This window comes from Salmo trutta, chromosome 5 (assembly GCF_901001165.1).
Source record: "Salmo trutta chromosome 5, fSalTru1.1, whole genome shotgun sequence".
In the NCBI taxonomy this organism is placed as follows: Eukaryota; Metazoa; Chordata; class Actinopteri; order Salmoniformes; family Salmonidae; genus Salmo; species Salmo trutta.
The window spans coordinates 19,888,303-19,905,273 of record NC_042961.1 but is presented as its reverse complement, the minus strand read 5'-3'; the positions used below and the strand labels follow the sequence as shown (position 1 = coordinate 19,905,273).

The 16,971-nt window shown below is 44.3% G+C and overlaps 1 protein-coding gene across 1 annotated transcript; it reads left to right on the top strand.

Moving 5' to 3' along the window:
• The first annotated feature begins 9,732 nt into the window (after window positions 1–9,732).
• LOC115193466 (olfactory receptor 7D2-like) lies at window positions 9,733–10,467 on the top strand. Its single transcript, XM_029752152.1, has one exon. It carries the CDS (start codon window positions 9,733–9,735, stop codon window positions 10,465–10,467), a length of 735 nt encoding a protein of 244 aa, XP_029608012.1.
• The last annotated feature ends 6,504 nt before the right edge of the window (window positions 10,468–16,971 follow it).

The window sequence follows — 16,971 nt, the reverse complement described above, 5'->3', positions numbered from 1 at the left end:
AGGAAAAGATCATGATCATTAGAAAGCAAATTACGGACTCCTCTTTAAATCTGGGTATTCCTCCAGGGCTTCATTGTCCAGAGTCTGCACAACTCTGCCAGGACCTTGGCTCAAGGGAGATACTAAAGTGTTTTAGTACTATATCTCTTGACACAATGATGAAAATAATCATGGCCTCCAAACCCTCAAGCTGCATACTGGACCCTATTCCAACTAAACTACTGAAAGAGCTGCTTCCTGTGCTTGGCCCTCCTATGTTGAACATAATAAACGGCTCTCTATCCACCGGATGTGTACCAAGCTCACTAAAAGTGGCAGTAATAAAGCCTCTCTTGAAAAAGCCGAATCTTGACCCAGAAATTATAAAAAACTATCGGCCTATATCGAATCTTCCATTCCTCTCAAAAATTTTTGAAAAAGTTGTTGCGCAGCAACTCACTGCCTTCCTGAAGACAAACAATGTATACGAAACGCTTCAGTCTGGTTTTAGACCCCATCATAGCACTGAGACTGCACTTGTGAAGGTGGTAAATGACCTTTTAATGACGTCAGACCGAGGCTCTGCATCTGTCCTCATGCTCCTAGATCTTAGTGCCGCTTTTGATACCATCGATCACCACATTCTTTTGGAGAGATTGGAAACCCAAATTGGTCTACATGGACAAGTTCTGGCCTGGTTTAGATCTTATCTGTCGGAAAGATATCAGTTTGTCTCTGTGAATGGTTCGTCCTCTGACAAATCAATTGTAAATTTCGGTGTTCCTCAAGGTTCCGTTCTAGGACCACTATTGTTTTCACTATATATTTTACCTCTTGGGGATGTCATTCGAAAACATAATGTTAAATTTCACTGCTATGCGGACGACACACAGCTGTACATTTCAATGAAACATGGTGAAGCCCCAAAATTGCTCTCGCTAGAAGCCTGTGTTTCAGACATAAGGAAGTGGATGGCTGCAAATTTTCTACTTTTAAACTCGGACAAAACAGAGATGCTTGTCCTAGGTCCCAAGAAACAAAGAGATCTTCTGTTGAATCTGACAATTAATCTGGATGGTTGTACAGTCGTCTCAAATAAAACTGTGAAGGACCTCGGCGTTACTCTGGACCCTGATCTCTCTTTTGAAGAACATATCAAGACTGCTTCAAGGACAGCTTTTTTCCATCTACGTAACATTGCAAAAATCAGAAACTTTCTGTCCAAAAATGACGCAGAAAAATTAATCCATGCTTTTGTTACTTCTAGGCTCGACTACTGCAATGCTCTACTTTCCGGCTACCCGGATAAAGCACTAAACAAACTTCAGTTAGTGCTAAATACGGCTGCTAGAATCCTGACTAGAACCAAAAAATTTGATCATATTACTCCAGTGCTAGCTTCCCTACACTGGCTTCCTGTTAAGGCAAGGGCTGATTTCAAGGTTTTACTGCTAACCTACAAAGCATTACATGGGCTTGCTCCTACCTATCTTTCCGATTTGGTCCTGCCGTACATACCTACACGTACGCTACGGTCACAAGACGCAGGCCTCCTAATTGTCCCTAGAATTTCTAAGCAAACGGCTGGAGGTAGGGCTTTCTCCTATAGAGCTCCATTTTTATGGAATGGTCTGCCTACCCATGTGAGAGACGCAGACTCAGTCTCAACCTTTAAGTCTTTACTGAAGACTTATCTCTTCAGTAGGTCCTATGATTAAGTATAGTCTGGCCCAGGAGTGTGAAGGTGAACGGAAAGACTGGAGCAACGAACCGCCCTTGCTGTCTCTGCCTTGTCGGTTCCCCTCTTCCCACTGGGATTCTCTGCCTCTAACCCTTTTACAGGGGCTGAGTCACTGACTTACTGGTGTTCTTCCATGCCGTCCATGGGAGGGGTGCGTCACTTGAGTAGGTTGAGCCACTGACGTGGTCTTCCTGTCTGGGTTGGCGCCCCCCCCTTGGGTTGTGCCGTGGCGGACATCTTTGTGGGCTATACTCGGCCTTGTCTTCGGACGGTAAGTTGGTGGTTGTAGATATCCCTCTAGTGGTGTGGGGGCTGTGCTTTGGCAAAGTGGGTGGGGTTATATCCTGCCTGTTTGGCCCTGTCCGGGGGTATCATCGGATGGGGCCACAGTGTCTTCTGATCCCTCCTGTCTCAGCCTCCAGTATTTATGCTGCAGTAGTTTATGTGTCGGGGGGCTAGGGTCAGTCTGTTACATCTGGAGTATTCTCTTGTCTTATCCGGTGTCCTGTGTGAATGTAAATATGCTCTCTCTAATTCTCTCTTTCTTTTTTTCTTTCTCTCGGAGGACCTGAGCCCTAGGACTACCTGGCATGATGACTCCTTGCTGTCCCCAGTCCACCTGGCCATGCTGCTGCTCCAGTTTCAACTGTTCTGCCTGCGGCTACGGAACCCTGACCTGTTCACCGGACGTGCTTGTTGCACCCTCGACAATTACTATGATTATTATTATTTGACCATGCTGGTCATTTACGAACATTTTAACATCTTGACCATGTTCTGTTATAATATCCACCCGGCACAGCCAGAAGAGGACTGGCCACCCCTCATAGCCTGGTTCCTCTCTAGGTTTCTTCCTAGGTTTTTGGCCTTTCTCAGGAGTTTTTCCTAGGGAGTTTTTCCCAGCCACCGTGCTTCTTTCACATGCATTGCTTGCTGTTTGGGGTTTTAGGCTGGGTTTCTGTACAGCACTTTGAGATTTCAGCTGATGTACGAAGGGCTATATAAATAAATTTGATTTGATTTGATTTGATTTGTTGTGAGGGATTTTACAGTGGAGGCATTACACGGAATCCTGTCAACAAATGTTGGGTCCTCATAGGCCCCTGAGCCTGTGTAGGGATGTGATTTGGACTAAGACTGAAGGAGTGGGATGAGGTTTTGCATTTATTTAATTTTTATATCGCAATATTTGTTTTGTTTACTACAGTAGGTGGCGGTTCGCAAACAAACGTTAAAGGTGCATGCCACCACCTACTGTACTTGATGTAGACGGTAACTTGAGTGACACCTCCAGTGTTACAACACGTGATCGTACTGAAAGGTTGTTTGATAGTGATGAGATTGAGAGGTCGTCTGATGTGTGTGAAGCAGGATCTTCTCAAACTGCAACAAAGGGTGGTATATTTGTGAAGCTGGCATCTTGGGCTAATGTAAACAACCTCATCAGGGGATCATGACATAGTTTATTGGTAATTCTCAGAGAAGAGGGGCTGAATGTTCCAAAAAATGCACACACACTTATGCATACACCCAGAGAGTACAACACTGTTGAGCAGGGTATGGTGAACACTCTGGTTGTGCATCCAGATTTAATTGAGGAAGGCAATTAACTGGCGTAGATGTCGATTAAGGCAGTCCCCTGCACCTCTCTGATTCAGAGGGGCTGGGTTAAATGCGGAAGACACCTTTCCCAGATTATAGTTGAAAATGCAATAATTAAAAACTGCTGATTGTTACAAATGACTTACATTGTTCAAACCCTCACCCCACCAGTCAGAATCAAAACTGCAATGTGAAGACGTTGAAAATCACAGAAGCCAGTGATGTCGAAATCTCCAAGAGAAACTGAAAGAGAACTACATTCAAATAATTTAAAACTGGTATGTTAAAACATACAGCACATTGACAGTTTGTACATTGTTTACTTGGAATGGTTTTTATTCTGTAAATTGTGTGTTTAGAATTGCATGAGGAATGTAACTCCCACCACCAGCCACTACTGCCTCCAAGTTATGTAAATATGGTAGCCCGCAATGCTGATTACTAATCGACCCCTTGTCCCTAGCCACTGAACAACCACCTTGCCTTTTGATTGACAGGGAGACAATTTTAACGTATTACTTTAAGTGATCTTTTCAAATATCCAAGCGTGTTGCTAGTGAGAAGGTAGCCTTCATTTTCAGGAAAAGGTCTACCCAAGCCCCCACCAAAATATGCCCTGACGCACCAGAAAACCTGTGCCTCTGCTACCAAGAAGCAAAAGGCTAAACGCAGCACAAGCTGCATTTGAGAAAGGTATTCTAATTGTAAAAACAACTGGCATGATGTTGTCCAATCTTTAATTGCAGAGAATCATCTTGGTCTCTCACGTGGCTTAACAACGAAGCGTGAAGGCTCAAGGTCTCATTCTGCCTTCTTAATTGAGGAATCCCCCTCACCAAATCGAACCTTTTTCATGTGACAGACACAAGTATGAAGCTCTCCATTTAGAATGTTATATTTGGAAGTGGATCAATCTAAAATAACCTTGTTTCAGGAAATGTACATTTAGAGGAAAGTCGCCCTACTCTGGTTGAGGAATTTGACTTCAACCTGAACGAGACAGAGGAAGATTTACTGAAGGTAAAAGAGCAGCTAACGGAGAATGATTTTCGAAAAATACATGGTGAGAAATGAAATGTTTCATTGGTATGAGTTGAATTACATTATATTGCCATGTAGTACTGGATGAAAAAAAATCCTGTACATGTGTAATGCATTAGTGTCCTTTTATAAAATAACCGCTCAAATCTCATGTGAAGAGAGCAATGCACCGGTAAACTATTACCATATTTACCATATTTGTTTCACTTTCAAATGAGGTCATGGTGTATCGCTTGTAAAGTACATATGTTGTGTTCTATACAGAATCCCGACGAACGGCCTCATGTCAACGATGAATATGAAAGGAAACAATGGGAAGAGGGCCTTTGAGGACCTTTGCAGCGTCATTATTAGGTACAGTGGAGTCCAAATCATGACATTTGAATAACTTCTCTACCTAATATGTTTTCCAGCTTTACAGCAGGCGTGAGTCTTGGCGAATCAAAGACTTCAGGCGATGTCAACCTGCCTGAAATATGCACCTGACCGCAAGGGGGGCAGTGGGAAGGCCAATGAGTAATGGGAAGAAAGATCTCTTAAGAAGTTAAAAGCAGCGAAGCTTCTTCCAACTGTGTCTTTTCTTGGGGTTTATTGTATTTTTACATTTGTGTTTCCAGAAGCTTTTTTGGGACTTGTACATCTATTGAGGTGCAATACATTTTCATTTAAACTTTTCCTGACTTTGACAAAGAAAAATTGCATAACAGTTTTTACATGGACAAAGGTTTACACAATGCTGTTCCAAATTATTGCTCTTATGGTGATAGACAGAATTTGTATGGAAGCAACAACTACTACTGAGGCTTAATAGATGTTGGAGGATACATTTGTAGAAGCTATTTGACTACGAACTTTCTGTGCCCAATCATTGCCCCTTGCTGATGACTGTCAAATCCCTGACACTGCACTGACCCCTTCCTTTAGGCCTCCGTGAACTCTGCTCCTCATCCTAAAGCTTCTTAAATCCTACCCAAGGTGAATCCATTCATTCAAACCCTCTCTCCATGTTAATTCAATTTCATGCTGGTTCACGCTTCTTCACTCTCCCCACCTCTCCACTTACATCCTATATTCCATAACTCCTCACAATTTCGTTTCTCTGAAGAGTGTAAAACTCGCCCACTCTGACACAAGCAACTGTAAAAGAGGTCGGGGCAATTTCTTGAGGCATAAATTCTCATTAAAAGTACGACACTGTAACGCTTGAAATGAATAGGCGTTTTTTTTCGCCTCCATGTTCAGAAAATCTCTCATTATAAGTATGTGAGCATCCCGAAGGAGAAGGAACAACAGAGGAAGCTAGAGGGACTCATGGTTCAATATGAAGCATGTACCATATATTAATCAGACAGTTAGCTGAGCCTGACTTGCATTAAATCGTCTGTATCAATGAAACTGGAACATTGTCAATTAGATCACAAACACCCTCCGCTCATTAAAAGCTACTGCTGCCCACACATGCTTTTCTTTTCTCTTATAGAAAGGCCTCCTTATGTCTCTTCAACATTTGAGGTCTAGTCTTATAGCTTATTCATATATTGTGTGAAATTGCATGCAATTTAGTAGGTTGTGCATCACAATGTACAGTATGTTAACATCAATCCACAAGTGCTTGTTATTACAGTAATAACATTTACATTTACATTTACGTCATTTAGCAGACGCTCTTATCCAGAGCGACTTACAAATTGGTGCATTCACCTTATGATATCCAGTGGAACAACCACTTTACAATAGTGCATCTAAATCTTTGGGGGGGGGGGGTTAGAAGGATTACTTTATCCTATCCCAGGTATTCCTTAAAGAGGTGGGGTTTCAGGTGTCTCCGGAAGGTGGTGATTGACTCCGCTGTCCTGGCGTCGTGAGGGAGCTTGTTCCACCATTGGGGTGCCAGAGCAGCGAACAGTTTTGACTGGGCTGAGCGGGAACTGTGCTTCCTCAGAGGTAGGGAGCAGGCCAGAGGTGGATGAACGCAGTGCCCTTGTTTGGGTGTAGGGCCTGATCAGAGCCTGAAGGTACAGAGGTGCCGTTCCCCTCACAGCTCCGTAGGCAAGCACCATGGACTTGTAGCGGATGCGAGCTTCAACTGGAAGCCAGTGGAGAGAGCGGAGGAGCGGGGTGACGTGAGAGAACTTGGGAAGGTTGAACACCAGACGGGCTGCGGCGTTCTGGATGAGTTGTAGGGGTGTAATGGCACAGGCAGGGAGCCCAGCCAACAGCGAGTTGCAGTAATCCAGACGGGAGATGACAAGTGCCTGGACTAGGACCTGCGCCGCTTCCTGTGTGAGGCAGGGTCGTACTCTGCGAATGTTGTAGAGCATGAACCTACAGGATCGGGTCACCGCCTTGATGTTAGTGGAGAACGACAGGGTGTTGTCCAGGGTCACGCCAAGGTTCTTAGCACTCTGGGAGGAGGACACAAGGGAGTTGTCAACCGTGATGGTGAGATCATGGAACGGGCAGTCCTTCCCCGGGAGGAAGAGCAGCTCCGTCTTGCCGAGGTTCAGCTTGAGGTGGTGAGCCGTCATCCACACTGATATGTCTGCCAGACATGCAGAGATGCGATTCGCCACCTGGTTATCAGAAGGGGGAAAGGAGAAGATTAATTGTGTGTCGTCTGCGTAGCAATGATAGGAGAGACCATGTGAGGATATGACCGAGCCAAGTGACTTGGTGTATAGTGAGAATAGGAGAGGGCCTAGAACAGAGCCCTGGGGGACACCAGTGGTGAGAGCACGTGGTGCGGAGACAGATTCTCGCCACGCCACCTGGTAGGAGCGACCTGTCAGGTAGGACGCAATCCAAGCGTGGGCCGCGCCGGAGATACCCAGCTCGGAGAGGGTGGAGAGGAGGATCTGATGGTTCACAGTATCAAAGGCAGCAGATAGGTCTAGAAGGATGAGAGCAGAGGAGAGAGAGTTAGCTTTAGCAGTGCGGAGAGCCTCCGTGACACAGAGAAGAGCAGTCTCAGTTGAATGCCCAGTCTTGAAACCTGACTGATTAGGATCAAGAAGGTCATTCTGAGAGAGATAGCAGGAGAGCTGGCCAAGGACGGCACGTTCAAGAGTTTTGGAGAGAAAAGAAAGAAGGGATACTGGTCTGTAGTTGTTGATATCGGAGGGATCGAGTGTAGGTTTTTTCAGAAGGGGTGCAACTCTCGCTCTCTTGAAGACGGAAGGGACGTAGCCAGCGGTCAAGGATGAGTTGATGAGCGAGGTGAGGTAGGGGAGAAGGTCTCCGGAAATGGTCTGGAGAAGAGAGGAGGGGATAGGGTCAAGTGGGCAGGTTGTTGGGCGGCCGGCCGTCACGAGACGCGAGATTTCATCTGGAGAGAGAGGGGAGAAAGAGGTCAAAGCACAGGGTAGGGCAGTGTGAGCAGGACCAGCGGTGTCGTTTGGCTTAGCAAACGAGGATCGGATGTCATCAGCCTTCTTTTCAAAATGGTTGCCGAAGTCATCCGCAGAGAGAGAGGAGGGGGGGAGGGGGAGGAGGATTCAGGAGGGAGGAGAAGGTAGCAAAGAGCTTCCTAGGGTTAGAGGCAGATGCTTGGAATTTAGAGTGGTAGAAAGTGGCTTTAGCAGCAGAGACAGAAGAGGAAAATGTAGAGAGGAGGGCGTGAAAGGATGCCAGGTCCGCAGGGAGGCGAGTTTTCCTCCATTTCCGCTCGGCTGCCCGGAGCCCTGTTCTGTGAGCTCGCAGTGAGTCGTCGAGCCACGGCGCAGGAGTGGAGGACCGAGCCGGCCTGGAGGATAGGGGACAGAGAAAATCGAAGGATGCAGAAAGGGAGGAGAGGAGGGTTGAGGAGGCAGAATCAGGAGATAGGTTGGAGAAGGTTTGAGCAGAGGGAAGAGATGATAGGATGGAAGATCACACTTCTTCTTGCACTTGTTTTTTCTTGTATGTGTGGGAATGTTATTCGTTCAAGGTCCAAGGTCTGATGAGGACAATAATGGCAAATAGAATGATTAACTGTGGCTATATTTAACCATCAACACCATTTGTCCATTCCTAGTCTTCATCTTCTGGGGAAAATAAAGATGTGGGATCAACTTGTATAAAGAGGTGAGAGTGTTGTCACTATTATTAGAAATCTTTTTTCGCTGTTATAGGTCAGTATCTCTCTTCTTTCTTTCTTTCTTTCTTTCTTTCTTTCTTTCTTTCTTTCTTTCTTTCTTTCTTTCTTTCTTTCTTCCTTTCTTTCTTTCTTTCTTTTTATTCTCCATTCACTCTGAAGGACAGTATGGCAACAAACATTGTGGCATATTTCATGTCCAAATCATTCCAAAGTGTCGGAAATTGATTGTGTAGCTCAAAGTTACAGTACATGGCCATAGCTAGAGCTGACAAGAGCTCTTGAATACGCTTTGGCGCGAGAAGATCACAGGCCAAACAGGTGAAACTGTGGATTATGATGATTTTCAGTGACACTGGACACCTGAGCCCTGTTGTAACCCCTCGATAATTGTAGCCTTGTTTAATCAACTGCTTTTTACATATGCAAACAATACCTTCTGCTGTCTCTTCTGGCCATGGTTCTTGTGATGGATCATTCAGCCCAAACCCCACTGTCTTATGTCAGGGTGACAGTCGTCTGCTCCGTCGACTGAGCGATTGCGCACTAATGATTCCACCTGTCAGAAGACAATGCCCAAATCTAAGTTTCTTATAACAATCTGAAACTGTGGGGATGCTACTATTGCTAACAACCGTGATTAGAGTGGTGAGGGTTGCCGTGGGTCTTGTTGATGTTTGCCATTTTTAACAGACTGAAAAAATGTCCTCATCGGCTGCTGTATAAACGAGGTGTAAATGTCCATGTCAAACTTGTACTTGCTTGTATATTCAGTAGTCATCACTCACCTAAAGGCACTGCCTGATTTCCAGAACACAATGGAAGTGTGGTTATTTGCACTTGCAAATCACCTGAATTCACTGATTATTCAATTCTGCATGCGGGCTAAATGTTTAAGATGAAAAGGTAGGTTGTGTGATTATGAATAAACAACATCACAAGGGACCAAAATTAATTGGTTTTAAGTTACTGCTAACAAATTCACGAAGTCCTGTTGCTTAAGGATGCTTGAGGCCAACTGCCTTTTCACCTTTTAACTCCTCCCCTAAACTCTCCTTAATCTGTGTCGCTCAAAAGGCGACAGACACTGTCCAAATAAAAGACTGCCAGTCCTACCGCCCAGTTGTAACTGCAATATGGACTCCATGGACCTGAATACAACCAACTGCTCTCACATGGTCCTCTCTCCTCTCAACCAGAACCATCAGTTTCAACAAGGCAAACCCATGTCTCCTCGTGTCTCTTTTGGCAAATCGTACAGAACGAGACATCCCTGGTCCTTTTGGTGTTGTTGTTCATGACTCTTTTCCTCTTCCCTGTGATGGTGAACAGCTACCTGCTGATCACGCTGAAGAGCTCAGATAGCTTCTCCTGGCGGCCTCGCTATACTCTGCTGAAGAATCTGATCGTCAGTGACCTCCTGCTGTCTCTCGCTCTGTCGTCCACTGTGCTCCGCTGCCTGTTGACCAGGCACACACTGGTGTTTGGAGGCTGGTGCCTTTTGCAGGTCACTGTCTGTAGCACAGGCATCCTATGCTCTCTGCTCACTCTGACCCTCATGGCCGTGGAGCGTTTCATCTTTATATGCCACGGCCTCCGTTACATGGTCATCTTGACTTCCAGGCGACTACGTCTGGCCATAGCGCTGACCTGGGTACTTTCAGTGACCGTAGCTGCTGTCCGAGTTTGTCTTCTACTCTCTGGACAGACCTCTTTTGGCAGAGCCATTCCAGGGCTACTATGCAATCCCATAATTATGGATAAACTACCTGGCCTTCACTGGGCAATGAAGATGTTCCACACAGTCACCATCATTGTTGTACTTCTCGTCTGCATCTTGACCTTCTCCATCTGCTACAGACGCATGTACCAAGCGGCCCGCAGAGCCGTGGAACCCTTCCACTCTGACAATAGTCTCGCCCGTCACACCATCACCTTCTATTCCTTCATGTTCTTCCTGCAGCTGCTGCCCATCATGGGGAATATAGCCAGATTGGTGCTAAGGAAAACCAATGTCCATGACACCTCCTGATCATTTGTCACTGGCGGAGCGCTCAATGTTTTTAACTGCGTTAGTGGCGTTCATGGTACCGCCATGCATCAACCCACTTGCCTACGGTATTCGGAACATGGAGGTACGGCACACACTGGCACAGCTGTTCAGACTGCAGCAGAGGAGGCGGGGAGAAGTGGCCTAACCCTCCCAGTTTACTTTATTGAATCTCCTTGAGGAAATGTGCAGAGGGAGAGGTGGGACAGCCAGTGTGTCTTGAGGGTAAAAGTTGTACTTTTCAGAACCTCCCCCATGATATCTACCTTTACCATGTACAGTCAGGTCTGTAATTATTGGCACCCTTGATAAAAATGGGTAAAAAAGACTGCATAAAATAAAGAATACAAATACTGAGCTAAAATGTATGCTCAAAACAAATGGGGAAACTATATTATTTTATACTAATACAATTGCTCAGAGAAAGAGATTTTGTTTAACAAATAATAAAAACATATTTTTTTTACTTGCTTTGCTTTTAGGCCCATGGGGAAGGGTGGTATGAAGAGGGGTTTTCTGGTTGCTAGGGGGGTGGGATGGGGTGGGAAACATGGTTTCCGGGTGGGTGGTTGGAGGGAGACGTACTGTAGGATGGGTGGGGTTGGAGTAATGAGGTGGGAGGTTTAGGGTAGAGGCTCACTTTGTTTTTCTCTTACATAGCTACTCAATTTATTCTTCCTTTTTGGCTCTGTGATGCACAGTGACTATTCCATTGTATGCATTTTTACATTGTGCATGTAGCCCACAAGAAATGCAAAAAATATAAAGATTTGGTCACACAAAAAGAAGATAGGGGTCAAACTTATTGGCACCCCTGTTTTCAGTACTCTACCATCCTCCGAGTATAACGACACTGAGCTTTTTTCTGAAATGTTTTGTGAGATTGGAGAACACATTGGGAGGGATCTAAGACCATTCCTCCACACAGAGTCTTTCCAGATCCTTAATATCCTTCATCTGATCTTATGGACTGCCCTCTTCAATTCAAACCACAGATTTTCAATGGGGTTCAATTCCGGGGAGACTGAGATGATTTGCATGGCCAAATAGCTCTATTTTCATGTCATCTGAACATAGCATCGCATCCGATCCAAGTACCAATGCCATTTATCAAACTCCAAGCGGTGCTATGGTCAGATGACATGAAAATAGATCTCTTTGGCCATGCACACCAGTGGTGAGTTTGGCGTTGAAAAAGACAAGCATATGCAGAAAAGTACCTCATACCTATGGTTAAAATATGGTGGTAGATCTTTGATGTTATGTGGCTATTTTGCTTCCATCATAAACTTAGTCAAGTATGAGGACATTTTAGACAAAAACATGGGCTAGGTTTCCCATAGCACTAACAGCATCTTAATTCCATTGAAAATAAATGTAACAGTGTAGGTTCCGTCCCTCTCTTCGCCCCAACCCAGGCTCGAACCAGGGACCCTTGCACACATCAACAACTGACACCCACGAAGCATCGTTACCCATCGCGCCACAAAAGCTGCGGCCCTTGCAAGGGGAAACCCTACTTCAAGTCTCAGAACGAGTGACGTCACTGATTGAAACGCTATTAGCGCGCACCACCGCTAACTAACTAGCCATTTCACATCGGTTACATAAAGATGATCTTAGTGTTACGATGTTTTAGGGAAACCCAGCCCAGATTGCCTGTGCCTGGAGGCTGACACTTGGCCATAAGTAGATCTTCCATCAAGACAATAACCCCAAGCACTAATCAAAATCCACAGTAAAATGTTTAATTGACCACAAAATCAATATTTTGCAATGGCCATCTCAGTCTCCGGACTTGAACACCATTAAAAACCTGTGGTTTGAATTGATGAGTTCAGTATATAAGAGCAGACGAAGGATATCAAGGATCTGGAAAGATTCTGTATGAAGGAATGGTGTAAGATCCTTCCCAACATGTTCTCCAATCTAATAAAACATTTTAGAAAAAGGCTCAGTGTCGTTATCCTCGCAATGGGAAGGTGCTAGAGTATTGAAAAGAGGGGTGCCAATAATTTTGACCCCTATCTTTGAAAAAAAGAAATATTACTTGTTAAACAAAATCTCTTTCTCTGAACAATTATATTAGTGTACAATTATATATATATTTTTGTATACAGTATAGTATAGTATTTGTATTATTTATTTTATAAAGTATTTTTTGAACATCTTTATCAAGGGTGCCAATAATTATGGACCTGACAGTACCTCTGATGTGCATCTCTTCAGTCAGACTGGGCCTTACAGTAAGCTTTTACTTGGACCCTCCATCATAAACCCTACTCATACGACAGCTAATGACAGCTAATGACAAGAAACTTGAAGATTCAAGTGTTACAGATTGTACTTGTATTTGAATGTACTTGTATGTAATGTTTTATTTAATATACCTTATGATTGTGTATATAATGTATGTTGTACCATGTATTTGTGTATAAAAAACAACTACATTTTATGTACTGTGGTCATGAGGATGTTGCCGTAGACTTGGTAGCTACAGTATTTATCGTCTAGCTAGCACTACAAGCAAATATAGTTTTCTTCCTATTAGAAAACACTAGCAAACATGATGGATGCACAAACGTACATTCTTTATAACTAGGATGGCAAAACTTTCGGTAATTTATCAAAGAAAAAAATCTTAATCTTTATATCTGTGTCCATATTGCCCATGAGTTTATAGTGGATACACCAGTGATGATGGCCAAGCGGTCGATCGAGGTCGACTGGTTGATCATCAAGGCATTCCTAGTCGATCACCAAACATTTCTGTAAAGAACCCAACGATAAAGCCTTGCTTTCCTCATTTTTTTTATAAGTCTCGCGCTGTTGAAGGTAGGTGCACTTGATTCAGCAGCCCTAGGCAAAGTGTTCGCATTTTTAACCATTTCATGTGTCTGAAGGTAGAACTCCACCTACCTGGCAGACCCAGAGAGCAAATCAAGTGCACCTATAGGGCTACCGCTGGCCAATCACCTTGTCTGCACAGTTTCCTTGAGCCATAGACTGTAAAAAGAAGCCATGAACGCACAGCGAAGTTGTTACTGTGAAATGTTAAAACTTTTAAAACCATTCATAGAGAGACTAAACCAATACAGCAAAGAGCTACTGTATTTATAAATAAATCAAATCAAATCTTATTTGTCACATACACACGGTTAGCAGATGTTAATGCGAGTGTAGCGAAATGCTTGTGCTTCTAGTTCTGACAATGCAGTAGTAGCCAACGAGTAATCTAACCTAACAATTTCACAACAATTACATTATAAAGGAATGAATAAGAATATGTACATAAAAAAATATATGAATGAGTGATGGTATAGAACAGCATAGGCAATATGCAGTGGATGGTATAGAGTACAGTATATACATATGAGATGAGTAATGTAGGATATGTAAACATATAATAGTGGCATTGTTTAAAGTGGCTAGTGATACATTACATCAAGATGGCAAGATGCAGTAGATGGTATAGAGTACAGTATATACATATGAGATGAGTAATGTAGGGTATGTAAACATTATATGAAGTGGCATTGTTTAAAGTGGCTAGTGATACATTTATTACATACATTTTTCCATTATTAAAGTGGCTGGAGTTGAGTCAGTATGTTGGCAGCAGCCACTCAATGTTAGTGATGGCTGTTTAACAGTCTGATGGCCTTGAGATAGAAGCTGTTTTTCAGTCTCTCGGTCCCTGTACTGACCACGACTTATGGATGGTAGCGGGGTGAACAGGCAGTGGCTCGGGTGGTTGTTGTCCTTGATGATCTTTTTGGCCTTCCTGTGACATCGGGTGGTGTAGGTGTCCTGGAGGGCAGGTAGTTTGCCCCGGTGATGCGTTGTGCAGACCTCACTACCCTCTGGAGAGCCTTACGGTTATGGGCGGAGCAGTTGCCGTACCAGACGGTGATACAGCCCGACAGGATGCTCTCGATTGTGCATCTGTAAAAGTTTGTGAGTGTTTTTGGTGACAAGCCGAATTTCTTCAGCCTCCTGAGGTTGAAGAGGCGCTGCTGTGCCTTCATCACCATGCTGTCTGTGTGGGTGGACCATTTCAGTTTGTCCGTGATGTGTACGCCGAGGAACTTAAAACTTTCTACCCTCTCCACTACTGTCCCGTCGATGTGGATGGGGGTGCTCCCTCTGCTGTTTCCTGAAGTCCACGATCATCTCCTTTGTTTTGTTGACGTTGAGTGTGAGGTTATTGTCCAGACACCACACTCCGAGGGCCCTCACCTCCTCCCTGTAGGCCGTCTCGTCATTGTTGGTAATCAAGCCTACCACTGTAGTGTCGTCTGCAAACTTGATGATTGAGTTGGAGGCGTGCACGGCCACGCAGTCGTGGGTGAACAGGGAGTACAGGAGAGGGCTGAGAACACACCCTTTGTGGGGCCCCAGTGTTGAGGATCAGCGGGGTGGAGATGTTGTTACCTACCCTCACCACCTGGGGGAGGCCCGTCAGGAAGTCCAGGACCCAGTTGCACAGGGTGGGGTCGAGATCCAGGGTCTCCAGCTTGATGGTGAGCTTGGAGGGTACTATGGTGTTAAATGCTAAGCTGTAGTCGATGAACAGCATTCTTACATAGGTATTCCTCTTGTCCAGATGGGATAGGGCAGTGTGCAGTGTGATTGCGATTGTGTCGTCTGTGGACCTATTGGGGCGGTAAGCAAATTGGAGTGGGTCTAGGGTGTCAGGTAGGGTGGAGGTGATATGGTCCTTGACTAGTCTCTCAAAGCACTTCATGATGACGGAAGTGAATGCTACAGGGAGGTAGTCATTTAGCTCAGTTACCTTAGCTTTCTTGGGAACAGGAACAATGGTGGCCCTCTTGAAGCATGTAGGGACAGCAGACTGGTGTTGTGTCTTTGGGCACCATTAACTGAAGACATGTTTATCAAAATAACTCCCTGTTATTATTATTACGCGATTAAACTGATTAATCGTTTAACTGTAATTAACTAGGAGATCGGGGCACCAAGGAAAATATTCAGATTACAAAGTTATAATTTTCCTAATATAACTTTCCTATATTATAACATTATATATTCTATTATAGTATAGGCCGATTATCTTCTGGTTTAAATTGTGTATTTTACCTCGCGTCCGTCTCATTCCAAACGTCGTAAATTGTTGTATCTGCATGAACCCAGTCTTTATTAAAAGTCATCCATACGTCAATTGTCTTAAAATCATTTATTTACTAAACTAAATAATTCACAGAAAGCATACAAACAGTAGTTATCGTAATGTGAGTAATGTGCCCTAGTGGGCTAAACAGGCATGGCGGCCTGTTAAACAAAGGGTCATAAAGGGCAGCTGAGGAGGCACACAGAGTTCATTAATATTAACAATTGATATGCTAATCCTTTGCACATGAACGCTCACTCATTCGGGAACAATTGCAATCAATATATATTTACGCTCAGTGTGTGTCGGGATCCTTGTTGGAGAGTTCTGTTCTGTTGGAGAGTTTTGTCCGCGTTCTCTCTCTCTCTCTCTCTGTTAGAATGGATCTTTCAAAGTGACATTCATTAATGTCGTTATAGAATGGATGTTTCGTCGGTCTTCGCATTCAATGATACCGAATTCTAGCTGCAGACTAGTACTTAATATCAAAGACTTGTTCTTATTCTGTATCGATAGTTTAACCACGTGGTATGGTTAAAGTTCAGTAGAGGAATGTATGGTCAAACCTATTGGCCAACTCGTAATGGAGTGGAGGCCTGGTCTGAAGAAAGTAATCCTGGGTGGGGGTTTTATTCGGAATGACAGAAAAAGGCTGTCTCATGACGCCAGGTCTTGTCTGTGTCCCTGGGGGCGTGCCGATGACTGAGTTAAGCTTTGAACAGAAATACAATTCTATCACATTAACATCAGTACATAGCCTCTCAACATATTCCAAATAGCTTTAATCTTATTAAATCATTGTATACAACCATTTAGATGCAAGTCCCATAGCTGAGGCTATTATATAAACCTTAGTATGGTAATATAGTACTATTGTCTCCAATGGGTATCACAAAATTGTACCAAGCGGACCAGTTCGTAGCTGTATTCTTCACCGATCTTTTATACCTTCTCCAGAACATAAATGTCGTTCGGTTCCCCAATTCTGTGAGTTGAAAGAATTTCCTTTGTCTCTCTATGAAACCCCTCTCTGTCTCAACTGGGCCATGCGGCAGGACATTCTCCTTTGGAATTTTACGACTGCCTTCACAGGGCCTGGGTAGGGAGAGGTAGGTAGGGGGATGGTGCAAGGGGGAGGGGGTCAACTGTGCTCCCTGTTCCCAGAGAGAGGGCAACGTCATGACACTGGGATAAGGATTAATTGAATATGTCCGTAAACACACCAGCCAGCTGGTCTGTGCATGCTCTGAGGACGTGGCTGGGGATGCCGTCTGGGCCTGCAGCCTTGCGAGGGTTGACACGTTTAAATGTTTTGCTCACATCGGCTGCAGTGAAGGAGAGCCCGCAGGTTTTGG